This window comes from Trachemys scripta, chromosome 9, assembly GCF_013100865.1.
Source record: "Trachemys scripta elegans isolate TJP31775 chromosome 9, CAS_Tse_1.0, whole genome shotgun sequence".
Lineage (NCBI taxonomy): Eukaryota > Metazoa > Chordata > Testudines > Emydidae > Trachemys > Trachemys scripta.
The window spans coordinates 42,298,178-42,326,068 of record NC_048306.1 but is presented as its reverse complement, the minus strand read 5'-3'; the positions used below and the strand labels follow the sequence as shown (position 1 = coordinate 42,326,068).

The following is a 27,891-nucleotide window of genomic DNA, read 5'->3' as shown; positions in this document are numbered from 1 at the left end:
ACAATTTTAACTTTTGGGCATCAGTTGCCAAGTTTAAGGACTCCCTCCCACCTGACGCGCATCAGGAGTTCACGGCCCTGGTGGATGAGGGAATGGCAGTGGCCAAGACCTCATTGCAGGCCTCCCTCGACTCAGCCGACGCTGCGGCTAGAACAATTGCGTCAGGGGTCGTGATGAGGCGTTCGGCATGGTTGCAGGCTTCAGGTCTCCCACCAGAGGTGCAGACCACGCTGCAGGACCTCCCGTTTGAAGGTTCGGGCTTGTTTTCCGACCAAACGGACGCCAGGCTACATAGCCTTAAGGACTCGCGAGCAACCCTTAAGTCGTTGGGTATGCACACTCCGGTGACGCAGCGTAAGCCCTTTAAACCCCAGCCACTGCAAAGACAATACCACCCTCGCCCCCGGCACGAGCCATACCGCCGTCGAGGCAGGGATAACAGGCGGAGACGTAACAATACACCTAACCAGGGCCAGAGTCACGGCCAGGGCAAGCCGCAGCCAGGGAATAAACCAGGCTTTTGAAGCTACGCCCGAGGACAGCGTACCGCATTCTATACCGGATCCTCCTCTGATTTTCAAAGACCGCCTGTCCCATTTCTACCGGGCATGGTCGTGCATAACATCGGACCGCTGGGTCCTGCGCACAGTGAAGGCGGGCTATACCCTCCAGTTTTCCTCGCCCCCTCCCTGCCATCCCCCTTCCCCGTCCCTCTTCAGGGACCCCTCTCACGAGCAACTTCTCACGCAGGAGGTACAGACCCTTCTCGTTGCTGGAGCAGTAGAAGAGGTCCCACCAGACCTGAGGGGAAAAGGATTCTACTCCAGATACTTCCTGATTCCCAAGGCAAAAGGGGGCCTCCGTCCTATTTTGGACCTGCGCGATCTGAACAAGTTTCTGATCAAAACGTGCTTCCGTATGGTCTCCCTTGGAACTATTATCCCATCCCTGGATCCGGGGGATTGGTACGCTGCCCTCGATATGAAAGACGCCTATTTTCACATCGCAATCAATCTGGCCCACAGGCGGTTCCTGCGCTTCGTTGTCAACCAGCGCCATTTCCAATTTACGGTCCTGCCCTTCGGCCTGGCATCAGCACCACGAGTGTTCACGAAATGCATGTCCGTGGTAGCAGCCTTCCTTCGAAAGAGAAGGATGCGTGTGTTCCCGTACCTGGACGATTGGCTTCTCGCGGGCAGGTTGGAGGCCAAGGTCCGATCTCACGTGACGCTGGCCTTGCAGACGTTCGACAAGCTCGGCCTCCGGGTCAATGTGCCCAAGTCCACGTTAGTCCCCACACAGAGATTGGACTTCATAGGTGCGACCCTGGACTTGGTGGCCGCGCAGGCAAGCCTACCAGAGGCACGGTTCCTGACAATTCAGAGGGCCGTAAGCTCAGTCCAAAAATTCCCCACGACAACGGCAAGGTGTTGCATGCAGCTCCTGGGGCATATGGCAGCTTGCACACACGTGGTCAGACATGCTCGCCTAAGGCTCCGGCCTTTACAGTTGTGGTTCGCCCAAACATACCGCCCCAACAGGGACCCGTTGGATCAAGTAGTAACGATCCCAAGCCAGGTGTTGGGCTCGCTTCGCTGGTGGCTCGATCAGCAACAGGTCTGCGAAGGGATCCCCTTCGCTGCCCCACAGCCCACTCTGACGTTGGTAACAGATGCATCGGACCTGGGTTGGGGAGCGCACCTGGGGGATCTACGGACCCAAGGGCTGTGGTCCAGAGAAGACAAGCTGCTTCACATCAATCTGAAGGAGCTAAGAGCGGTTCGCCTCGCCTGTCAGACCTTCCACGCCACCATAGAAGGTCACAGCGTGGCAGTCCTGACAGACAACACTACCGCCATGTTCTATATAAACAAGCAGGGCGGGTCCCGATCTTCTCCCCTCTGTCGCGAGGCACTCCAATTATGGGACTTCTGTATAGCCCATGCGATCCACCTCATCGCAACGTATCTTCCGGGGATCCAAAACGGCTTAGCGGACCGCCTCAGCCGGTCCTACCGAATGCACGAATGGACGTTGAGGCGAGACGTCCTGCATTCAATCTTCCGGAGGTGGGGCTTTCCCCGGGTGGATCTATTCGCCACCAGGGACAACAGTCAATGCCCTCAGTTCTGCTCATTCCAGAACCTCAGCCGGGGATCATTAGCAGATGCCTTCACGATCCCGTGGGGAGGGAGCCTGAGATATGCCTTCCCTCCGTTCCCACTCATTCACAAGGTTCTCCTCAAGACCCGCAGGGACAGGGCGACGGTCATACTCATAGCCCCAGCCTGGCCACGCCAGCATTGGTTCACGTCCCTGCTGGAATTGTCCATAGCCGACCCGATCACCCTCCCCCTCCATCGAGACCTAGTCACACAAGACAAAGGTCGCCTATTCCACCCGAACCTGTCTTCACTACATCTCACGGCATGGTATCTCTCTGGCTGAACGATGCAGAACACAGGTGCTCTCACCAAGTTCAACAAATCCTCCTTAATAGTAGGAAGCCCTCTACAAGAGCGACCTACCTGGCAAAATGGAAAAGGTTCTCCCACTGGTGTGAGCCTCAACGCATACAGCCTTTACAAGCCTCAGTTCCGTCGATCTTGGACTACCTACTGCACCTCAAGAATCAAGGGCTTGCGCCCGCCTCGATTAGAGTGCACTTAGCCGCCATTTCGGCTTTCCATCCGGGAGAGTTGGGAGTGTCAGTGTTCTCCAACCCCACAGTGGCCCGATTCCTCAAGGGGCTGGAAAGGGTGTTTCCCTACTCGCGCCCGCCTGTCCCGGCGTGGAGTCTGAACCTAGTCCTAACAAGACTCATGAGTCCCCCCTTTGAGCCCCTAGCCACTTGCTCCCTCACGCACCTCTCGTGGAAGGTGGCGTTTCTCGTGGCCATCACGTCGGCCAGAAGGGTATCGGAACTGAGGCCGCACCCCAAATTCCTTCCAAAAGTGGTATCACAGTTTCACATGGGGCAGGACATTTGCCTACCGGTGTTCTTTCCTAAACCCCATACGGACCCTCACCACCGTAGCCTACATACCCTGGATGTCCGAAGGGCGTTGGCATTCTACCTGGAACGGACCAGGTCGTTCCGCAGAACACCTCAGCTGTTCGTTGCTATTGCGGAACGTATGAAAGGCTTGCCTATCTCGACACAGCGCTTGTCGGCATGGATTGTGCATTGTATACGCACCTGTTATGAGCTCGCCAATGTTCCGGCCCCAGAGATCCGGGCCCACTCGACTAGGGCCCAAGCGTCCTCAACGGCCTTCTTGGCTCAGGTCCCTATCCAGGAGATCTGTAAGGCGGCCACCTGGTCGTCCGTTCATACGTTCACAGCCCACTACGCGATCCATCATCAGGCCAGAGAGGACGCGATGGTCGGTCGGGCTGTGCTACAGTCAGTTGTACCTTGACTCCTACCCACCTCCAATGGTAAGCTTGGGAATCACCTAATGTGTAATGGACGTGAACAATCACTCGAAGAAGAAAGAACGGTTACTTACCTTCTGTAACTGTTGTTCTTCGAGATGTGTTGTTCACGTCCATTACACTTCCCACCCTCCTTCCCCTCTGTTGGAGTCTCCGGCAAGAAGGAACCGGAGGGGTCGGGTCGGGTCGGCAGGGATATACCCTGGAGCGGGGCGCCGCTCTGGTGGGAAGGAGGGGGCCCTGCCGGCCCGACGGGAGCCGCTAAGGGAAAAAGTTTCCGACGTCCGTGCACGCGGCGCGCGTACACCTAATGTGTAATGGACGTGAACAACACATCTCGAAGAACAACAGTTACAGAAGGTAAGTAACCGTTCTTTCCTCTGAAGCAGCTGGTGCTGCCACTGTCAGAGACAGGACACTAGACTAGATGGACCTCGGGACGACTGATCCCATCCGGCAGTTCCTATGAAATAGAAGTGGGACACTGAAAAGAAACATTGGCTGCAGAAGTGATGCTTACAGAAGGGAAGGGTCAGAAAGGCATGCACATTTCATAAGACCACAGCAAGCCATAAAGTCCTGTGTATGCTCCATTGGACAATTTACTAAGGATGTCATGGCACTCTCAGGTATTTAGGACAGGGTAGTGGCTGTATGAATTGACTGGAGTAGGATGTTTCCCACATAATGTGCTGCATGGAAGAAGGCGCTGAGATGTTGGTGGGAGATGAAGTGGCTGGGGATCTCTGGAGCATGACTGTGCTCCTGATGTGCCTGTTCCTGTGGGTGTTCCTCTACTCTGTGTGTGAGATACTGAGCCAGCGCAGCCAACTCTGTCCCACAAAGTACCTCCCAGACCAGGGGAATCCCCAGCTGCCCAGGTCAGAAGGAGCAGGGTCAGACGCTGGTGTCTTCCGTTGCCTGTCAGTTTGGTTTTTGTAGTTTGGCTGGATTTCTCCTGTGACCAGAGAGTGCAATGGATATTGATTCTGTTGTGGAAAATGGATTTGATGTCTCAATGATTTTGGGTTTTGTATCCATTTCAAGATGTTCTTTTAGTCTTCTCGCTTCAGTGGGATTCTTTGTATTCACATGGAGGGGATAGTTTTAATATGTCATCTTTTCTGGTTTGTTGTACTAGCGTCAAGATTTTGAAATAATAAATTAAAGAAAAGCAAAGTAAAAAGCATGTAATGAGTATCTTATCTCTTTACTAACATTGCTGTAGGGACTACTGTGCACCTGCCCTACTGCCCAGGGCTGGGGCGCAGCCTTTGGTGGTGTTCATTGCAGTTGGTTTTGTGTTATCAGTACCCTTGAAGTCCAGCGCTCTCCAGGAGTGATGTGCCTCACATTGACTAGGGGAGTGCTTATTAACACTGGGGAATCCATTCATGGCTCTAAAAGTCCAGGATATACCAGCTAGTGAACAAGTTCTGCTTGATAGGCCCTGGTGAATACCATAGATGCCAATACTCGGCAAAGTGAGATATACAGGGACTAAGCACATGTTCAAAGAAAGTGATGGTTGACTCTGAGGACTGATAGGTGGATATGTGGAGCATTTGGAGAGCGACCTTCTAACCTCCAGTATTTTACCCCTTGCTATGTGCAGATCTTCCTCCTCCTGCAACAAGAGAGAGGCCCCCAGGGTGCAAGACGGTGTTTGTAGGAGGACTTCCAGAAAACGGGACCGAGCAGATCATTGTGGAGGTTTTTGAGCAATGTGGAGAGATCATAGCTATTCGGAAGAGTAAAAAGAACTTCTGCCACATCCGCTTTGCTGAGGAATTCATGGTGGACAAGGCGCTCTATCTCTCTGGTAGGCATGCCTTTGCTTCGAGTGATGGTTTTGGAAACTGGGACAGAGAAATAGCTGTTTCTGTGTAGTTATATGTGACATGCTCTGTTATTGCTATCTGAAGAGGCGTTTCCTCTTGTTCCCCGTGGTTACTTCTTTCACTGCTGTGGGGTTTGACATCCTCATGCTGGTTTAAATATCTGAAAGTGCCTGCTGGTGTCTTGTTCCCCACAAAACGCTGCAAAGTATCAGGATGAAGTGAGGTATAGGCAGAAAATTCCTCCTGCTGTCCTGTGCATTAATGTCCCACTGGGTCTGTTCCAGCAGACTCCCCAAAAGATAAATGAGGGCCATTTAGAATCATAGAATATTAGGGTTGGAAGAGACCTCAGGAGGTCATCTAGTCCAATCCCCTGCTCAAAGCAAGACCAACAACAACTAAATTTGAACATTTAAACAGTAACATTTCAACATTTCAGGTATTGGAGCCATTAGACGAGGCTCTTAGGTTTCATCAACATCTTTCCAATAACACACAGAGCTCCAACAGCACAGAGCATTCCTCCTCTGACATTCTGATCCTCTGGAGCAGTGGTTCTCACCCTGTGGCCGAATCAGCACACACTGCGGCCCATGTGACATCCTCAGGGCCATACAGGTAGTATATATATTGTGTGGATGCGACCCACGTAACACACAGAGAGCTGCATATGTGGCCCACAGTGGTAAATAGGTTGAGAACCACTGGTCTGGAGACATCTCCCCTGTCCCCTTTGTTTTTTTTTTGTGATCCACACATCTCTTTTAGTCATGAAGGTAGCTTTCCTGATGTCAAGAGTCACTGAAGAGTTCTCCTTTACCTGCTGGACTCCATCTGAAGCGGTTTCTTTCCTTACCATTCCCAGGCTTTATCATTAGGAATTACCCAGTGCCCTTTGACTGTATTGCATCTGCAGACCTGCGTCACTAGGATTTGCACAGTCTGGTGCACCAGACTCAGAGCCATCTCCAAAGCAGCAGCTCCTAGCAATGATGAGTGTGTGCACTGAACTGATCGTGCATGGGCATAAAAGGGGGCACCACAGAAAATATCTCAGTTACATTCCAGTGCTTGTAGGCTGCAGGAGCTGAGTTCCATCAGACTGTTATTTGTTTTCTGCCTTTCCTTTGTTTTATTGGGTAATGTTTAAACTGTAGCTGCTTGGTCATTTCTCAGCTCACTGCATGAGAGTGGGTGCACATAGTTATAGGTAGAGTAGATGTGTAGAAAGCTTTCCCCTAAGGATAAGTGGTGGTGCTGGGGGCTTTGTGCAGGGCCCTGAGGCCTCATCACTTCTAGGGCACCAGACTCTTTTCAGCTGAGACCAACACCAAGTTGTTGTTTTTCAAGTAATGCTGGCTCTGCAAGGCTTAAAATTCCCCTCACAGACTGCCGTGCAGGATGCTTGAAATGCCTTGGAGCATGTCTCCAGCAAGAACTCTGCGTCACACACCGCTCCCAAACTCTGCCTGTTTGGCAGTTTGTTCGCTGTCCGTTACTTGTGTGAGGCACAGCTGCACACGAAACACTTGTGAGCTCTCCAGCCTGATCTTCATTTTGCCATATTCCAGAAAAAATAAGGTGGCTCCTTGTCCCTAATCAAAATTCCTTCCTAAAATAGTTTTGGATTTTCCTTTGAGGCATTCATGGACAGAGGACTGTTCTCTCGGGATGGACTTCATCTGAGTAGGGCAGGAAATAGACTTCTAGGGTGGAGGCTGGCACAACTGATTAAGAGGGCTTTAAACTAGGAATTTGGGGGAGATGGTTGGGAGATGTACAGGTAATCTCCATGCCGGATTTTAACATTGAGAGGGAAGAAAATGAAGTAAGAAGGGATACAGCTGTGGGTAGGAGAATGGACATAAGGAGGAAGGGTAGTGTAGATACCAGTCTAATAGGTGGTACTGACAGTAGAATGTCTGTGCCTAATTGGGTAAAGAATGTGAGCGAAGCCAAACAGCAAAAATTAAGATGCTTGTATGCTAATGCGTGGAGCCTAGGTAACAAAATGAAGGAACTAGAGTTACTGGTGCAGGAAGTGAAACCAGATATTATGGGGATAACAGAAACATGGTGGAATAGTAGTCATGACTGGAGTACAGATATTGAAGGGTATGTGTTGTTTAGGAAAGACAATAAAGGCAAAGGTAGTGGAGTAGCATTCTGTATCAATGATGAGGTAGACTGTAAAGAAATAAGAAGTGATGAGATGGATAAGACAGAGTCTGTCTGGGCAAAAATCACATTGGGGAAGAAAGCTACTAGAGCCTCCCTTGGGATAGTGCTTGGGGTGTGCTATAGACCACCAGGATCTGATTTGGATATGGATAGAGACCTCTTTAATGTTTTTAATGAAGTAAATACTAATGGGAATTGTGTGATCATGGGAGACTTTAACTTCCCAGATATAGACTGGAGGACAAGTGCTAGTAATAATAATAGGGCTCAGTTTTTTCCTGGATGTGATAGCTGATGGATTCCTTCACCAAATAGTTGATGAACCAACAAGAGGGGATGCCATTTTAGATTTGGTTTTGGTGAATAGTGAGGACCTCATAGAAGAAATGATTGTAGGGGACAACCTGGGTTCGAGTGATCATGAGCTAATTAAATTCAAGCTAAATGGAAGGATAAACAAAAATAGATCTGTGACTAGGGTTTTTGATTTCAAAAGGGTTAACTTAAAAAAATTAAGGAAATTAGTTAGGGAAGTGGATTGGACAGAAGAACTTGTGGATCTAAAGGCGGAGGAGGCCTGGAATTACTTTAAGTCAAAGTTGCAGAAACTATCAGAAGTCTGCATCCCAAGAAAGGGGAAAAAATTCATAGGCAGGAGTTGTAGACCAAGCTGGATAAGCAAGCATCTCAGAGAGGTGATTTAAAAAAAAGCAAAAAGCCTACAAGGAATGGAAGATGGGAGGGATCAGCAAGGAAAGCTACTTTATTGAGGTCAGAACATGTAGCGATAAAGTGAGAAAGACCCAAAACCATGTAGAGTTGGACCTTGCAAAGGGAATTAAAACCAATAGTAAAAGGTTCTATAGCCATATAAATAAGAAGAAAACAAAGAAGGAAGAAGTGGGACCGCTAAACACTGAGGATGGAGTGGAGGTTAAGGATAATCTAGGCATAGCCCAATATCTAAACAAATACTTTGCCTCAGTTTTTAATGAGGCTAATAAGGAACTTAGGGATAATGGTAGAGTGACAAATGGGAATGAGGATATGGAGGTAGATATTACCACATCCGAGGTGGAAGTCAAACTCTAACAGCTTAGTGGAACTAAATTGGGGGGCCCAGCTAATCTTCATCCAAGAATATTAAAGGAACTGGCACATGAAATTGCAAGGCCATTAGCAAGAATTTTTAATGAATCTGTAAACTCAGGGGTTATACCGTATGACTGGAGAATTGCTAACATAGTTTGTATTTTTAAGAAAGGGAGAAAAAAAGTGATCCAGGTAACTACAGGCCTGTTAGTTTGACATCTGTAGTATGCAAGGTCTTGGAAAAATTTTTGAAGGAGAAAGTAGTTAAGGACATTGAGGTCAATGGTAATTGGGACAAAATACAACATGGTTTTACAAAAGGTAGATCGTGCCAAACCAACCTGATCTCCTTCTTTGAGAAGGTAACAGATTTTTTAGACAAAGGAAATGCAGTGGATCTAATTTACCTCGATTTCAGTAAGGCATTTGATACAGTTCCACATGGGGAATTATTAGCTAAATTGGAAAAGTTAGGGATCAATATGAAAATTGAAAGGTGGATAAGGAACTGGTTAAAGGGGAGACTACAACGGGTCATACTGAAAGGTGAACTGTCAGGCTGGAGGGAGGTTACTAGTGGAGTTCCTCAGGGATCGGTTTTGGGACCAATCTTATTTAATCTTTTTATTACTGACCTTGGCACAAAAAGTGGGAATGTGCTAATAAAGTTTGTGGATGACACAAAGCTGGGAGGTATTGCCAATACCGAGAAGGGCTGGGATATCATACAGGAAGATCTGGATGACCTTGTTAACTGGAGTAAAAGTAATAGGATGAAATTTAATAGTGAAAAGTGCAAGGTCATGCATTTAGGGATTAATAACAAGAATTTTGGTTATAAGTTGGAGATGCATCAGTTGGAAGTAACAGAGGAGGAGAAGGACCTCAGAGTATTGGTTGATCACAGGATGACTATGAGTCACCAATGTGATATGGCCATGAAAAAAGCTAATGCGGTCTTGGGATGCATCAGGCGAGGTATTTCCAGTAGAGATAAGGAGGTGTTAGTACCATTATACAAGGCACTGGTGAGACCTCATCTGGAATACTGTGTGCAGTTCTGGTCTCCCATGTTTAAGAAGGATGAATTCAAACTGGAATAGGTACAGAGAAGGGCTACTAGGATGATTTGAGGAATGGAAAACCTGTCATATGAAAGGAGACTCAAAGAGCTTGGCTTGTTTAGCCTAACCAAAAGAAGGCTGAGGGGAGATATGATTGCCCTCTATAAATACATCAGAGGGATAAATACCAGGGAGGGAGAGGAATTATTTAAGCTCATTACCAGTGTGGACACAAGAACAAATGGATATAAACTGGCCATCAGGAAGTTTAGACTTGAAATTAGATGAAGGTTTCTAATCATCAGAGGAGTGAAGTTCTGGAACAGTTTGCCAAGGGGAGTAGTGGAGGCAAAAGACATATCTGGCTTCAAGACTAAGCTTGATAAGTTTATGGAGGGGACGGCATGATGGGATAACCTAATTTTGGCAATTAACTGATCTTTGACTGTTAGTGGTAAATATGCCCAATGGCCTGTGATGGGATATTAGATGGGGTGGGATCTGAATTACTACAGAGAATTCTTTCCTGGGTGTCTGGCTGGTGAGTCTTGCCCACATGCTCAGGGTTCAGCTGATTGCCATATTTGGGGCTGGGAAGGAATTTTCCTCCAGGGCAGATTGGCAGAGGCCCTGGTTTTTTTTTGCCTTCCTCTGTAGCGTGGGGCACAGGTCACTTGCTGGAGGATTCTCTGCACCTTGAAGTCTTTAAACCATGATTTGAGGACTTCAGGGGCTCAGATATAGATTAGGGGTTTGTTACAGGAATGAGTGAGTGAGATTCTGTGGCCTGCGATGTGCAGGAGGTCGGACTAGATGATCATAATGGTCCCTTCTGACCTTAAAGTCTATGATTCTATGATTAACTGTCTAAATGGATTAGACTTGTGATGCCATTGTTCTGGGTGCTGTATCTGCCAGGCTTCATTGCCATTCCACAAAAGCCAAAGCAACCCTGGTAACTTAATGACAGGTTTCAGAGTAGCAGCCGTGTTAGTCTGTATCCGCAAAAAGAACAGGAGTACTTGTGGCACCTTAGAGACTAACAAATTTATTAGAGCATAAGCTTTCGGTGACTATAGCCCACTTATGCCTCCGAAGAAGTGGGCTGTAGTCCACGAAAGCTTATGCTCTAATAAATTTGTTAGTCTCTAAGGTGCCACAAGTACTCCTGTTCTTCTTTTTGCTGGTAACTTAAGGAACAGCTCATATCAAGCTCCTGTTACAGCTGCTGCTTGGAGCTCTATTCATTCTCTCAGACTTGACACTGACTGTAAGCCTTGTCCTAGGAGAGCCGTGTTTGTCTCTGTTTCATTGAGATTTGCTCCTCAGCCCTTTTCCTCCTCACTGTTTTCCTACCAGTGGAGATTGATGGAGGTGATCCTTGTAGGAGACAGGAAGGTTCCATACCAGTGTCAGGGACTGTGCTCCACCTTTCCCAATCTTCCCTGTCTTCTCCACAGTTCATTGGTGGTGTTTGTAACATCTCCCAGTCGGAGAGAATGGTGCCAAGGATGTGTATGAATAGAGCTCCACGCAGCAGCTGTAGCAGGGTCTCGATGTAGAGGTCTGCTTGGGCCTACTTCTAAAACCCAACCTGGACCTGAATTTGACTTGAGCACAGGCTGCTCCCTGCATCAGGCTCAACTTGTTGGTGCTGAGCTGCAGCTACCAGTAGCACTTTCCACTCATGCAGAAATCGATGCACTAGCTGAGGCAAAAAAAAAAAAAAAAAAGGGGGGGGGACAGAAATCTTTTTTCCTTTTGAATCCCTTGACTAAAGCCCAAGCAACAAGTGTCTGCAGAGAGTGCGTGGGAATCATGAAGAGTGAATACAGAGGTACGGCTACTGCTGCGCATTCTGTGCGTGGAGTGTGCCAGCTGCCACTCAGCTCAGCACACGTGAAACACCAACCTTCCCCAAATGATCCAGCTGGGCAGCCATAAGCTTGAGATGTATCATCCCGTATTCCTGCGAGGAGTATGTGGGGAGATTGGTGAGTTAGGCCACCTTCCAGCCTCTCTACAGTAGATTGCTCACTGTGGCATCCTGTATGAACAGCGAGTAGGCAAGGTAGTGTTCTTCTTTCAGTGATTGCTCGTGTGTATTCCAACAGGTGTGTGCACGCACCGCGTGCACAATTGTCGGAAGGTTTTTCCCCTGTTGTTATCCATCGGGTCAGCTGTGGAGATCCCTGGAGTGGCACCTTTATGACAGTGTACATAGGTCCCTGCCAACCCGTCACCTGCTCAGTTCCTTCTTACCGCCAGTGATGGTCATTGGAGCAGCTCAGTCTCTTGCATTTGCACGTGCCTACCTAGTGGTTCCCTTTTCTTAGTTGTATATAGTTGTTAGTTCATGATATATTAGTTTGTAGATTAGTTGGACTTACTTTGGGGGGCTTCCCCTCCCATTCTAGTTTCCCCAGACACTGGGGCTTGCCTCGGTCGCAGGGGTTTAAGGCGTGCAAGAGGTGTGCGAAACCTATGCCCACAGGCGATCCGCATGCTGCTTGTCTCAAGTGTTTAGGAGAGGGCCATCAGACAGATAAGTGCCCAATTTGCGGGAGCTTCAGACCCAGGACTAAGAGGGAGCGGGACTATCGTTTGAAGCTCCTCCTGATGGAGCCGGCTCTCCGCATGCAGCCGGCACCGGAAGTGGCACTGGCATCATCGGTGCGCAGCGCCCTGACTTCGGTACGGGATGTCCCGGCAATGAGGAAGGACTCCTCCAAGAAGCACCGGTGCCGTTCCCCAACCTTTAAGGCCAGTGCCACCAGGCGGAACCAGTCGCAGTCTCCCACAGTATTCTTGCCGGTAAGTTAAAGAAGTATGGGCTGGTTTAATGGACTATAAGGTGGATAGAAAGCTGGCTAGATCGTCGGGCTCAATGGGTAGTGATCAATGGCTCCATGTCTAGTTGGCAGCTGCTATCAAGCGGAGTGCCCCAAGGGTCGGTCCTGGGGCAGGTTTTGTTCAATATCTTCATTAATGATCTGGAGGATGGCGTGAACCTCACTCTCAGCAAGTTTGCAGATGACACTAAACTGGGAGGAGTGGTAGATACACTGGAGGGTAGGGTTAGGATACAGAGGGACCTAGACAAATTAGAGGATTGGGCCAAAAGAAACCTGATGAGGTTCAACAAGGACAAGTGCAGAGTCCTGCACTTAGGATGGAAGAATCCCATGCACTGCTACAGACTAGGGACTGAATGGCTAGGCAGCAGTTCTGCAGAAAAGGACCTAAGGGTTACAGTGGACGAGAAGCTGGATATGAGTTGACAGTGTGCCCTTGTTGCCAAGAAGGCTAATGGCATTTTGGGCTGTATAAGTAGGGGCATTGCCAGCAGATCGAGGGACGTGATCGTTCCCCTCTATTCGACATTGGTGAGGCCTCATCTGGAGTATTGTGTCCAGTTTTGGGCTCCACACTACAAGAAGGATGTGGAAAAATTGGAAAGAGTCCAGCAGAGGGCAACAAAAATGATTAGGGGGCTGGAACACATGACTTATGAGGAGAGGCTGAGGGAACTGGGATTGTTTAGTCTGCATAAGAGAAGAATGAGGGGGGATTTGATAGCTGCTTTCAACTACCTGAGAGGGGATTCCAAAGAGGATGGATCTAGACTGTTCTCAGTGGTACCAGATGACAGAACAAGGAGCAATGGTCTCAAGTTGCAATGGGGGAGGTTTAGGATGGATATTAGGAAAAACTTTTTCACTAGGAGGGTGGTGAAGCATTGGAATGGGTTACCTAGGGAGGTGGTGGAATCTCTTTCCTTAGAGGTTTTTAAGGTCAGGCTTGACAAAGCCCTAGCTGGGATGATTTAGTTGGGGGTTGGTCCTGCTTTGAGCAGGGGGTTGGACTAGATGACCTCCTGAGGTCCCTTCCAACCCTGATATTCTATGATTCTATGTAAGAAAAAGAAGGCGGACAGTGCTCGTTTCCCCCATCAAGAAGCAGTGAGGGGACTCCAGCAGGGTGCGTCCCCTGGTGGGACACCCACGGTCTAGGCCTCAAGATCCGGCACCATTGACTCTGGCCCCAACAGGAGGCTTGTCAAGTCTGGTGCTGGACTCCTCGACTCGGGAGGACTTGGAGGAAGAGGGGATTTCCATTACTTGCATCTGAAGAAGTGAGGTTCTGACCCACGAAAGCTTATGCTCCCAGTACTTCTGTTAGTCTCAAAGGTGCCACAGGACCCTCTGTTGCTTTTTTGGAGGAAGAGCTTGACCTTCCCTTCACACTGGACACCTATGAAGCAGTGTGAGACCTCATTGCCATGACGGCGCAGTCCCCAGGCACCGTCAGCGTCACTGGCGGCAGCACCAGCTGCAATGTCTAGCCTGGCGCCGCATGTGGCTCCGGCACCCTTTGCGGCACCGATGGCAGCACCGCCTCTGGTTAATCATCGTGGCAAACCTATGATGTTAAGGCACCGCTCACCATCTCCCTGGTACCACTCCCTGCCACCGTCTGGCTCTGCTCCCCCCATGGTCGGGCACAAACTACTCATCCAAGTCAGACGCCAAGTCTTCTATCTCTTGATACAGCCACTACCGCTCCTGGTCCTGGCACTGGTCCTGGCACCGCAGACTGGTGGAATCATCGGCACCAGCAGTCACCTGGCCACACCAGTGGCAGGGCCCAGTCCAATGTCCCTTTTGGACCCCTTGGGCCTACCACCAGGCTCAGGGTCAGGGCTCCAGGCCGGCATCGGTGGCAACTGTACCCTGTGCCCTCCCCCCCCCAAGCAACATCGCTGGCTCGCCACACCCCAGGGCTCCTGAGGACCCCGTATGAAACAGGGACTCTGGGCTGTCACGCTCAGGTGCAGCACCCGATCCAGTGCCATCAGTGACACTAGAGCCACCTCCAGTCACGGGAGGCTCCAAAGTACCTGACCTGACCTCCAGAGAGCCAGAAGGGCAAGAAGAACCTGTCCCACGTGCCTCTTTTTTACCAGACGAGGTGGTGGCGGGCACCACCACCACCCTACCAGCAATGGACACCAAGGGTCACCAGGACCTCCTTAGGAGGGTGGCCCTAAATCTCAATCTCCAGGCAGAGGAGGTCATGGAGGAGTCTGACCCGATGGTGGACATCCTTGCCTCTTAGGGTCCTTCTAGGGTGGTCTTGCCCCTCATAAGAACAATCCAAAACACCACTAAGGTGCTCTGGCGGGCTCCGGCTTCTATACCATCCAACACTAAAGGGGTGGAAAGATGATATTTTGTGCTGCAGAAAGGGTACGAACACCTTTTCACCCACCCCCAGTCGGGGACTCTGGTGGTTGGTGCGGCAAACCACAAAGAGCGGCAAGGACAGCCGGGTCCCGTGCCTAAGTCATGGGACAGTAAGAAGCTAGACCTTTTCGGCCGGAAGGTCTACTCAACTGGGGGGCTCCAGCTTCGAGTGGCCAACCAGCACGTGGTACTCAGCCACTATGCTTTCAACTCTTGGAGCTCATTGGCAAAGTTCCAGGAGTTACTCCCAACTGACTCGCTCAAGGAGTTTAGCATACTCCTTGAGGAGGGCAGGGTGGTCTCCAGAACCTCCCTCCAGGCTGCATTAGACACTGCGTACTCAGCGGCTCAGACCATGGCCCCATCACAGTGAGGGGCAGTGTGTGACTCCAGGTCTTGGGGATACCACCTGAGGTCCAGAACACAATACAGGACCTTCCCTTTGACAGTTTGGGCCTGTTTGCCCAAAATATGGACTCTCGCCTGCACAGCCTTAAGGACTCGCGGGTGACTTTGAAGTCTTTGGGGAAGGAACTGAGCAGGCGGCAGGTTGCCAGGCTCTGCAGCTGTGCTGCCCCAGAAGCTCACAGCCCCGCTGCCCAGAGCATTGCGCTGGCGGCGGAGCGAGCTGAGGCTGCGGGGGAGGGGGAACAGCACAGGATGGACCGGGGGTAGCCTCCCGGGCGAGGAGCTCAGGGGCCGGACAGGAGGGTCCTGCAGGCCGGATGTGGCCCGCGGGCCATAGTTTGCCCACCTCTTCCCTAGCTGCTGTCTCTGTTTCTCTCTGGCAGGAGAGGCTCCATGTGCATTGTATCCTACACAATGCACTGTAATCACTGTTACTGGTTGATTGGGTAGCTTTGTGGAACCAACAGGCAGTCTCTGTAGAGCTGTATGAGCTAGAGGCACAATCACCATATGGGTTAGTTATTGTACAAGCTGTCTTTGAATTTTTTGTTATGACGATTAGGTTATCGCATCAGGCTAGGCTCCAGCACTGACAAAAAGGATACCGGACGCCTCCATGTGGACTTTGCTCAAGCTCGGGATGATCTGTATGAGTGGGAATGTAAACAGCGGATGCTGGCACGAGAGGAGCGCCATCGTAGAAGAATGGAGGAGGAGAGATTCTGTCCTCCTTCTCCACCCCCTGTTGTCCACTACTCTGACCACGAGTGCAGCATTGTTGCTGAAAAGCTGAAAGGTATGTAGTTCTAAAGACTGGTTGTTTTTCATAGCAAATAGTAAGAAATGAAACACACCCAGATTTCAGTGGCTTCCTTTACTAGACTGAATAATACCACCACCTGGTACCCTGTAATGGGGTGTTTACCCCTCACAAGGCAGGACTGATAAAGTAGAATAATTAGCCTGATAGTCTGTACCTAGGGAAGAGCCAAGGATTGGAAGAACTGATTGAAGATGGACTCCAGCTGGGGAGGAACAGGGGGGGCTGGTATAAAACCAGGAAGTTGGCAGCAGAAAAGGGCTGCAGGGGAAATAGTTCGCAGTTACTCCCTGAGAGAAGGGAGCTGTGTTTGGGTCTACAGTGCCAGGTAGCCTGCAGTTACAGTCTGGGAGGAGGGAGTTTGGGCTGGTAAACATGAGAGGGAGGAGGGAGGAGCCAGAAGTAGAGCTGAGAAGTAGGAAGATGTAGGAAGGAGGTCAGGGGGAGAGCAATATGGTCAGGGAATGTGCAGGCCACCGTTGATAGTGATAATTAGGTCCCCTACTAGCCACTGGAGGAGTGGCACAGTCAGGGCAGTGAAGGGGAGCCTGCCGTTTTGTATAGAGGGACTTTTGCATTATGGGGTCCTTGTATTCCCCTGTCTTGATGACTGGCTCCTAGCAGTGCAATCCAGAGACGAAGTTTGGATCTCGACCTCCATGTTGCTCAGACTCCTTTCCTTCCTAAAAGTCAGACTCTGTCAAAAAATCAACTTTGGTTCCCGCACAGTCCTGAGTCTTCAGAGAGGCCTCCATCAATTCAGTTTCAGCATGAGCTTACCTACAAAAGGACAGATTCCAGACTCTGCAAGAACTCATGACCCAAGTAGTCAACTTTCCATCTGTCCCAGTCAGAAGTTGCCTATCCCTCCTTGGCCACATGGCAGCCTGCATGTATGTCATTGCCTTCGCCTGCCTCCACCTCTGTTGCCTCCAGATGTGTCTCCAGGGAGTTTACTCGCCCATGCAGCACACCAGGGACCTTCTGCTGACAGTCCCCTCCCTTGAGGTGCTCTCTTCCCTCCCGTGCTGGATGGACCCATAACATATCTGTGTGAGGATTCCCTTCCTCCCAGGACAGGAAGATCATCACACACACACACATCCCTCTTAGTATGGGGAATACACATGGGAGACCACATGATGCAAGGCACATGAGCCTCTGAGGAATACTAGATGTATATCAACATCCTGGAACTCTGGGCAGTATAGAGAGCATGTCAAACTTTTCTCCCATTCACTCCTCCCATCATGTCAGACAACACTACCACCGTTTATTACATCAACAAACAAGGGGACACAAAATCAACTGCTCTGTGTGTGGAGGTAGTCAATCTGTAGGATTAGTGCATTGCCCACAAGATACTGCTTTTGGCAGCCTGTCTTTTGGGTACTCAGAATGTGATTGTGTACTCTCTCTCAGCAGAAGATTCATGAGTGGGAACTCCACGACTGTATTAAGTGACATCTTCAACCAATGTGGGTCTCCAACCAGAGACCTCATCGCCTCCTATGTCAACCACAAATGCAGCACATACTGCTCTGGGGGTGCATCGGTCCCCACTCTCTGGGCGATGCTCTCGTACTCCGCTGGTTGGAGCAGATCAACTACACCTACCCTCCTCTACCACTTCTGCCACGAGTACTCCACAAGAGTAAAAGAGGGAAAGAGCTATGGTCATCCTGATTTCCCCATTCTGGCCAAGACACTTCTGGTTTCTCAACCTTCTCCACATGTCAGTGCATCCCCCACTTCCCAGTCCCACTTTCCCTGAGCTGTTAACGCAACACAATGGCAGGATCAGACACAGATGCTTCACCCCACCTCAGAGTGTGGTATTTGGATGGGCATCTTCTCTAGAATGAGAATGCTCATCAGAAGTGCAAGAAAGAGTCCACTAGGCATCCCTACTGGGCCAAGTGAAAATGATTCACCTTCTGGGACCAACAGGAAGGGCTTTCCCCAGAGGATGTGGAGATTCCCCTTCTTTTGGCTTATTTCCTGTCTTAAAGATGTTGGAGCTAACCTTAATCTCTTTCAAGGTCCATTAGTGGCAATCAGTGCCTTCCACCCTCTCGTGGAAGGACACTGCATATTTACACATCCATTAGGTTTTGGAAAGGCCTCTTCAGAACTTTTCCACCTGTACAACCTATTGCTCCCCACTGGGACCTCAACCTAGTTTTATTGGCACTGATGAAACAACGCTTTGAGTCACTGGCTTCATGCTCTATGTCCCTTCTTTCTATGAAAGTCACCTTCCTTGTGGCTATCACTTTGGCAAGAAGGGCAGGGGAACTTGGGGCCATGATGGGAGACCCCCTTTTCACCACTTTTCATAAAGACAAAGTCTCCCTGCACCTACATCCTAAGTTTCTACCAAAGTTCGTCTCTCAGTTTCATGTCTACCAACCCATCCACTTACCTGTTTTCTTCCCAAAGCCTCATATCTCGGAAGAGGAACATCAACTTTGCTCCCTTGACATCTGCCGGGCCTGCAGAGGACAAGATCAATCAGAAAGTCTGCTAGATTGCTTGCCCCTTCAGTCTCTCTGCTATTGAGATAAACAATTTCCACACAGAGAATCTCCAAATGGATTTCCAGGTGCATTACACCAGTGGCTCTCAACCTTTCCAGACTACTGTACCCGTTTCAGGTGTCTGATTTGTCTTGTGTACCCCCAAGTTACAACTCACTTAAAAATTACTTGCTAGGGGTCACCAAATGAAATTCATAGGCAACAGGTTTAAAACAAACAAAAGGAAGTATTTCTTCACACAACGCACAGTCAACCTGTGGAACTCCTTGCCAGAGGATGTTGTGAAGGCCAAGACTATAACAGGGTTCAAAAAGAACTAGATACATTCATGGATGATAGGTCCATCAATGGCTATTAGCCAAGATGGGTAGGCGTGGTGTCCGTAGCCTCTATTTGCCAGAGGCTGGGAGTGGGCGGCAGGGGATGGATCACTTGGTGATTGCCTGTTCTGTTCATTTCCCTCTGGGGCACCTGGCATTGGCTGCTGTCGGAAGACAGGATACTGGGTTAGATGGACATTTGGTCTGACCCAGTATGGCTGTTCTTATGTTCTTATTACAAAATCAGACATAAAATGCAAAAGTATTACAGCACATTATTACTGGAAAAGCTGCTCACTTTCTCATGTTTACCATATAATTATAAAATAAATCAATTGGAATATAAATATTGTACTTCCTTTTCAGTGTATAGACTATAGAGCAGTATAAACAAGTCGTCTGTATGAAATTTTAGTTTGTACTGACTTCTCTAGTGCTTTTTATGTAGCCTGTTATAAAACTGGGCAAATATCTAGATTAGTTGATGTACCCCATGGAAGATCTCTGTGTATCCCCAGGGGTACACGTACCCGTGGTTAAGAACCACTGCATTACACTATGCTATCAGTTGTCAGGACTGTCTCCAAACCTCAGCGTGAGGGCCCATTCCACAAGAGCCCAAGCATCCACCAGGGCCACCCTCCACAATGTGCAGCTTAGAGACATATGTATGGTGGCAACATAGAGTTTGATACATACCTTCGCTACACATTGCAGCTTGGTTCAGAACTCTGCAACAGATGTCTCATTCAGCACAGCCGCCTTCCACGCCACTCTTCTGAATTAGGTACTGCTGGTTAATCACCCTCAGTGGAATACAATAGGTACCATCACTTGAAGAAGAAGAGGAGGTTACTTACCTGTAAGTGGAGGTTCTTCGAGATGTGTTGTCCCTATCTGTATTCCACTTGCCGCCCTCCTTCCCCTCTGCTGCAGATCTGTTGGATTTGCGACGGTGAAGGAACTGGAGACTGTCCATCTGACCTGTCTGTTATCACCTCAGATTAAACCATGAGGTAAAGCAAGGGCAGAACAACAGAAACTACTACTTTCAAATTCTACAGCTCTGGATGCATGCTGCACATGTGTAAACCCTCAGTGGAATACAGATAGGGACCATGCATCTCGAAGAACCTCTACTTACAGGTACGTAACCTCCTCTTCTCATCTAATGACTGTTTGGTGGCCTGTACATGATGTCTGGTGGCACCTTAAAGACTAACAGATTTATTTGGGCATAAGCTTTCGTGGGTAAAAACCTCATTTCTTCAGATGAAGTGAGGTTTTTATCCATGAAAGCTTATGCTCAAATAAATCTGTTAGTCTTTAAGGTGCCAACCGACTCCTTGTTGTTTTTGTAGATACGGACTAACACGGCTACCCCCTGATACTGTACATGAGGTCAGTCTGTGGATCTAGTTCCAGCCCGTTACCTCTCACAGGCGTGTTTATCCTGCCTCAAAGCGATGTCCTGGTGCCCTTCCTAGCAGTTACCTATCACCAAGATCTGCTGATGCAGATTCCTATAAGGTGCCAAGATCCAGAAAAATTCCAGCTGATGGCTTTGAACATGAGGAGCTCAACCTCTGGAAGCTCAGATACTCTGATCAACTGCTGGTCTCTGCCAGGATGCTCTCTGGCCAGGATAACTCTCCAACTCCTGAAAGGATTCCATACACAGAGCTTAAATACTCAGATCTCTGAAAGATCTGCAGATTCTGGAGTGCACAACGTGGAGCTCTGAGTGTTGTGTGGTGACTCCATTAAAAAGCTGAGTCTCAGCAGTGGCTTTGGGTTCTTCTTTGAGTGATTGCTCATGTGTATTCTACAATAGGTGTGCGTGCTCACTATGTGCACCGGTGCCAGAAGTTTTTCCCCTAGGCGTACCTGTAGGTGGGAGCGCTCCCCACGCCCCCTGGAGTGGCGCGTGCCTGGCGCGATATAGGGGAGCTGCGCGTTCCCCACACCCTCAGTTCCTTCTTGCTGCCAGTGAAGGTGCGTCAGAACTGCTCTGCTCCAGCTTTGCTGTAGCTTGTCCCTGGAACTGTTCATTCGTTCAGTATTAGTACCTGTAGTTAGTTAGCAGTTTAGATAGTTGGTGAGCCCGGGCTGGGGCATGCCCCGCGCTCCGGGCTTTAAGTTGTGCGGCTCTTATAGGCGTTCTATGCCAAGAAGCGACCCGCATGCAGACTGTTTGCGCTACTTAGGTGAAACCCATATCAGCGAAAGGTGCAAGATTTGCAAGTTGTTTAAGCCTCAGACCAAAAGAGAAAGGGACATTAGGCTCCGTGCCATCCTGATGGAGTCGGCGCTGACCCCAACATCGGCATGCCACTCCGAACCAGTACCCAGCACCGCGGCGTCGGTACGTGGCGACCCTCCGGTACCATCGACCAGTCGGCACCGCTCCCCATCCATGTGGCATGCCAAGAGGGCCAAGAAGACTCCTTCTTCGCAGCGGCATCGAGGGAAATCTGGGACAGAGGATAGGACCATGTCGGGCAGTCCTCGATCCCCACCGGGCCCCAGGCCTCTGACTCAAGATAAGCGGAGTAGCCCGGCCCCTTCAGAACAGGCCTCTCTGGATGTCCGGATGCCTTCCACACCTGAAGCCCTCCAGGCGGCCCGGGACGTCATGTCCATGCCGGTGCTCAGAGTGCCACCAATGTTGGCCCCGCGCTCCAGAGGCAAGCTGCCACTGGGATCTCTGCAGTCGCCTCTGGCCTGGTACCGGTCTCGGTCGAGGGAACGTTCCTGATGCTGATCACTGCCCAGCGACTGCTCGGGGCAGAGTCCAGGTGGATCGCACTTTATGCCGACCAGACTGTCTGGCTTGGTACCATCTGTCTGGGACTCGTGGCATCGCTCGTCCTCAAGGAGGGAATATCGATGGGACCGCGGCGGGTGTTGCCATTGGTCCTTGTCTTGGAGAGGGTACTGCAGTCGGTCACGGCACGGTCGTCGACGCCATTCCCGCTCGGACTCCCGCTCCAAGTCTCCACCAAGATACTGCAGCCCCGGGCGTCGATCGCCAGCATCTTGCCGTCACGGGTCCACCCATTGAGGCCATTCACGGAGCAGCTATTATTGTTGGTACCAGTCCTCCACGTCGAGATCACGGTCCCGTGGCCATTGTAGATCCCGGCACTGCCACTCCTCCTGGTCCAGAGACAGCAGCGGATCTTAAGCCAGCCCAGTCTCCATTCATAGCTGTCCTTTGATGGGCCAGGCCAGCCAACCCAGACAACCGGGCCTGTCGGTGCCACAGCAGGTGCAGTGGCACCGAGTGTCGTGGACGGCTGAATGGTACCAGTGGGCACCGTGGCCTCCAGCACGGCCCCAGTAGGAACCCGCTCTGTGGCCGGAGGTTCGGAAGCACCATCGGCCTCCCTCTCCAGACTCCTGAGAAAGGAGTCGGTGGGACGTACATCCTTGGCACCATGCCCAGAGTCCGACCAAGTGGTGGACCCTCCAGTGCCGGACGACACCCAGAGCACCACAATGCCTCTTTGCCCCGCCCGGAGGTGGCGGTTGCGACCCCGCCCCCCTTCGTCCTGCAGGAGGACTTTAGGGCCCACCAAGAACTCTTAAAGAGGGTGGCAGCAAGCCTACACCTCCAGGCAGAGGAGATGGAGGAGCCTTCGGACTCCTTTTTAACGTGTTGTCCCCATTGGCACTGGGTAGGGTGGCCTTGCCTCTTCATGAAGGTGTGGCTAAGATTTCAAATGCCCTATGGCAAACATTGGCCTCGATGGCCCCCATCTCTAAAAAGGCAGAACAACCTCTCCGGATGTCCGTATAGCCCACCACATCCACCTGAAGGCCTTCCACCTACCGGGTGCCCGGAGCGAGAGGGTGGATTGCTTGAGCAGGGACTTTTCCTCGCAACACGAGTGGTCCCTCCACTCGGGAGTGGCCCACTGGCTCTTCCGAAGGTGGGGAACTCTCCAGGTGGACCTATTCGCGACTCGGCAGAACTGGCGATGCCCCCGGTTCTGCTCTGGGGGGGCCTGGGGAGGGGTGCTATCTCTGATGCCTTTCTCCTGTCCTGGTCAGGCCGGGTTCTCTACGCCTTTCCCCCGTTCCCCCTAATCAGCGGGGTTCTGGAGAAGATAAAGTCGGACAAGGCCCGGCTCCTCCTGATCGCCCCGGCATGGCCCAGGCAGCATTGGTACGGGACCCTCACGGGCCTGGCAGTAGCTCTGTCATGGCTGTTGCCGCTCCGCCCGGACCTGCTCTCTCAGGACCAGAGCCGCCTCCTCCATCCCAACCTAGTGGCTCTTCACCTGGCTGTGGCTGTTCAGTGGTTAGGTGGAGAGGAAAGGTCATGCTCGGACCAGGTTCAGTGCGTCCTCCTCGAAAGTAGATGGCCCTCCACCCGCCGCGCTTATTTGGTGAAGTGGTCCTGGTTTTCTAGGTGGACGGCGGACCATGGTGTCTCCCCGGTGACTGCCCTGATCCAGCTTATCCTTGATTACCTCCTCTGCCTGGCGCCCTCATTGGTCAGGGTGCACCTGGCAGCCATATCGGCCTTCCATCCGCCAGTGCAAGGGCACACATTTTTTTCCCATGCTATGACTGGCCGGTTCCTTAAGGGTTTGGACCGTCTTTTTCCGTATTCTAGACCCCCAGTCCCGCAGTGGGACCTAAACTTGGTGTTGGCTCGTCTCACGGGGCCCTCGTTTGAACCACTGGCCACGTGCTCCTGGTCTCACCTCTCGTGGAAGGTGGCCTTCCTGGTTGCAATCACGTCGGCCAAGCAAGTCTCAGAGCTCAGGGCCCTGACCTCCGAGCCGCCGTACACGGTCTTTCATAAGGACAAGGTCCAGCTCCGCCCACATCCCGTATTCCTCTCTAAGGTGGTCTCCGCCTACCACATGGGTCAGGACATTTTTCTACTAGTCCTCTGCCCCATCCCTCATGCGTCCAGTGAGGAGCACTGTCTCTACATGCTCAATGTGCAGCAGGCTCTGGCTTTCTACCTCGAGCGGACTAAGTCGTTCAGAAAGTCCTCGCAACTGTTCGTTGCCCTGGCTGAGCACGCAAGGGGCCAGCTTCATTTCCACTCAGCGGCTTTCCAATTGGATCACTTCGTGCATCCGTTCCTGTTATGAGCTGGCGGGTGTTCCCTCCGCCACCCATTGTGAGGGTGTACTCGACTCAGGTGCAGGCCTCGTCGGCTGCCTTTGTGGCCCACATCCCCATCCAGGACATTTGTAGGGCCGCCACGTGGTCTTCGGTTCACACGTTCACCTCGCACTATGCGATCGTCCTCCAGACAGGGCCGTCCTCCGTCCTGGGAACTTGTGAACTCCTACCCACCTCCAACAGATATAGCTTGGAATCACCTATTGTGGAATACACATGAGCAATCACTCGAAGAAGAAAAGACAGTTACCTTTTCCATAACTGGTGTTCTTCGAGATGTGTTGCTCATGTCTATTCCACATCCCACCCTCCTTCTCCTCTGTTGGATTTGTCTGGCAAGAAGGAACTAAGGGTGGGGAAGAGCGCACAGCTCCCCTTATACTGTGCCAGGCAGGCGCCACTCCAGAGGTCGCGGGGGGCGCTCCCCACTACGAGTACTGCTAGGGGAAAAGCTTCCAGCACCAGTGCATGTGGCGAGCACGCACACCTATTGTTGAATAGACATGAGCAACACATCTTGAAGAACACCGGTTACGGAAAAGGAACCTGTCTTTTCTCTCACAATGTCATCTGACAAAGGCAGTCTGGCTTCTCTCCTACACATCTCCCGGTTTCTTAAAGCAGTGGCAAAGATTTCCTTTCTATTAAAGCTCCTGTACTAGCTGGAAGCTAAACCTCGTTATGGAACACTTCACAGAGCAGCCCTTTCAGCCGATGGTTAACTCATGATATTTCCTCTCTATCAAAGTTGCCTGCTTAATTGCAGTCACATCTGCTTGAAGGATTAGCAAGTTAAATGCACTGTCTGTCAAGAGGCTTTTCTGCAGCTTTCCCCCAAAAGTAATACTCAGATTTCCTACCTAAAATCCGTTCTTCTCACCAGCTCAATCAGGACTTCATTCTGTCCTGAGCCCTCTCATCCTCAGGAGATAGAGATGACACCATTTGGATGTCAGCAGGGCCATCAGGCTCATCTTGGGTGGACAAAGTCATTCAGGAAATTGGATATTTGATCCATCACTTATGTCACCAAGAACAAGGGACTAGAAGTTTCTGAGACACCCTTCTCTAGGTAGAATTGAACATGTTTGTGGTTATTTAGGGGTTAAAGCTGGGACATTTTTCAGCTGAGGTGGTGACACTTTCCAGGCTAATGTGGGAGGAGCAGCAAAGGCATCAAGACATTAACAGCTACCTTTGTGGTCTTGGGGGTATGGTTAACCGACTTAGAGTAGTAAAATCTCTGCTATGAAAAGACACATTTACAACAAAGTTAAGTGATCTGTTTTTGTGAGGCATAAATCTCCATAGGGCATATATATATTAAACAGGCCCAGATTTTCAAAATCTAGTGGCATTGGGTGCCCAACTTGTGACTCCTAAAATGGGCCTGAATCTGAGGGGGTGAGGGTGCTCAGCACTTTCTGAAAATCAGCTACTTTCAGGTGTCTCACGCTGGGCACCTAACATCACTAGAAACTTTTGAAAATTTGGGCTGCAGTTTCCCAGCTGGTCAGCATGGAACCCCTCTCAACAGCTAGAGGGGTGACGTAGGCTGAGAACAGCAACCCCTTTCACAAAGGCTAGACAATACCCTTCATCTGGCAAGTCCTCTCAGTTACTGTTACCTGAGGCAGATATGACCCAGTGACCTAGAGGTAAACAGCTTTTGTGGCCAAGCATCCCCCTGAATTAACTATTCACCAGTCCCCTGAGCCAGGCACTCCCAGCACCTTGCCCTGGAGCCAGTCACTCACCAATTCCTGGACCATCCGTTCACCAGTCCCCTGAGCCAGGGTCACCCTGCTGCCCACCCCATAGCCAGCTGCTCACCTGCTCCTCAGCCAGCCTTTTGCCAATCCCCTGAGTTGTAACATTTGTTATTGTTCTTTAGTAGCCTGAAAGTGACATTCCTTGCTAAACTAATTTTGTTTCCATTAAGTAAACATGAAGCTAAATCTTCATGCCTTTGCTCAGGCAAACTGTCTTTGAGTCAGTGGGCATTTTGCCAGGGCAAAGAGTGACTAAAACTGGGTAGGCATTTCAGGGTTTGTTCCATGCCTTTGTATTGTCTCTTCAGTAGAGCTGCTGCAGTTTACCCAACTCTGCTCCAGCACTATGGTTGTGAGCTAGCTGTGGGCCTTGCCTTCCTCTGTATTGTATTTCAGCAACTACTTTTTTTTTCTTGATTTCTCTGCAGCAAAGAGGCAGATTTAAAACTATGTATAATTCTGAGGACAATTCAGATAATAATTTTAAGACAGATTAGGCCTGTGGCCTAATGTAATGCATTTCCCCTTTAAAATATGGTCATAACTGGAGAATATTTAAAAATAGTAGTAGGTAGCCAGATTCATAAATTATCATCAAATACAGAGAAACCAGAAAACCTCTTAGATAATCTTTGCAAAGCATGCTTTCCATAAATTGCTGTGCTGGAAGCCCCTATGTATTTGATATTTGACTGAAAGCTGGCCATGTTGTGTTTTGAGGAATCTAATCCTGCTAGACTAAGCAAATAGTTCAGTGCTGACTGCTGGGAAGGTGGCTGCTGAACAGCTGTGCCACAGGAAATGACTCTGCAGATTTTGCCTGTTCTAAAAATTTTCTGTTTTGACCCAGATGATTCCAAGTTCTTGGAAGCAGTGCAGACCTTGGTGACCTGGATAGAACGTGGGGAAGTGAACAGGCGGAGTGCAAACAACTTCTACTCCATGATCCAGTCAGCTAACAGTCACATTCGCAGATTGATGAACGAGAAAGCAGCCCATGAGAAAGAGATGGAGGAAGCTAAGGAGAAGTTTAAGCTTGCTCTCTCAGGGATTCTAGTTCAGTGTGAGTAGTATTTCTGCACTGAGCGTTGTTCATGTATTACTGGGAGATTTTTTTGTTTTTGAGGGGGCACAGCAAATACAGCAAGACCCCAGAAAAAATAATCACCATGGCTGAACAAATACAGTTAATTTACAGATATGTCATTTACCTCCATAAACTTCTTCTGGTGTATCGTGGAGGAAGCATTTACGCACGGGGGAATGAACTCCTCATTTGTTCTCTCTCAAATATATTCTGTTAATTATTCTACTGTAGCAATGCCCAACATTCTGCCCCTTTGTGTGCAGTCAAAGTAAGTCCCCAGCAGCCCAGTGCCTCGGTGCAATGTTCAGGATTGATTCACCAAAGGTAGGATGTAACAGAATGTTTCAAAGTCCTGTTTCCATAAATAGGAGATTAAATCAATTTCTCATGGTGATGTAGGACCAAATTTTAAACTAGTGCCTTTTGCATTTGGTTTTCCTTTCATGCTTAATCTTGTTTAATCTTGATTCAGATTTTTTTCTATTCTTAACATAAACAAATATGGGCATTGAATCCAAGAGATGCAGTGTTTTCTGCAGAGTAAGTAGTAATAGAGAGAGCAGGAAGTGTTGTGTAATTAGTCACAGACAGGTCACGGGCAATAATAAAAAATTCATAGAAGCCCGTGACCTGTCCTTGACTTTTACTAAAAATACCCATGACAAAATGGGTAGCCTGGGCAGCTGTGGGGGGAGGGAAGGGAGGCAGGGAGTTCCAGGTCCCCCCCACTGCAGCTGGGAGCTGCCGGGGCCCCCCTGCCACCTGCAGCAGCCAGGAGCTCCATGGATCCCCCCGAGGGCAGCAGAGGGAGCAGTGGGATTCCCCCTGCTGCGGGTTCCCCCTGCCGCCCATGGCAGCGGGGCGTGATGGGGGTCCCTCTTGTCACCAATGGGGATGGGGAGTGGCGGGGATTCTCCCCCAGCCGCCAGGACCT

The 27,891-nt window shown here is 50.1% G+C and overlaps 1 protein-coding gene across 3 annotated transcripts in view; it reads left to right on the top strand.

The window, feature by feature from the left end:
* Positions 1 to 27,891, top strand: part of ENOX2 (ecto-NOX disulfide-thiol exchanger 2) — a gene marked incomplete at its 3' end in the record, with an annotated part of 140,446 nt that overhangs the window by 68,780 nt on the left and 43,775 nt on the right. For all 3 annotated transcript variants that reach the window (XM_034781232.1, XM_034781231.1, XM_034781233.1), the window contains 3 exon segments: positions 5,054 to 5,260; positions 15,833 to 16,066; positions 26,721 to 26,933. In XM_034781232.1, coding sequence (XP_034637123.1) covers positions 5,054 to 5,260; positions 15,833 to 16,066; positions 26,721 to 26,933 — 654 coding nt within the window.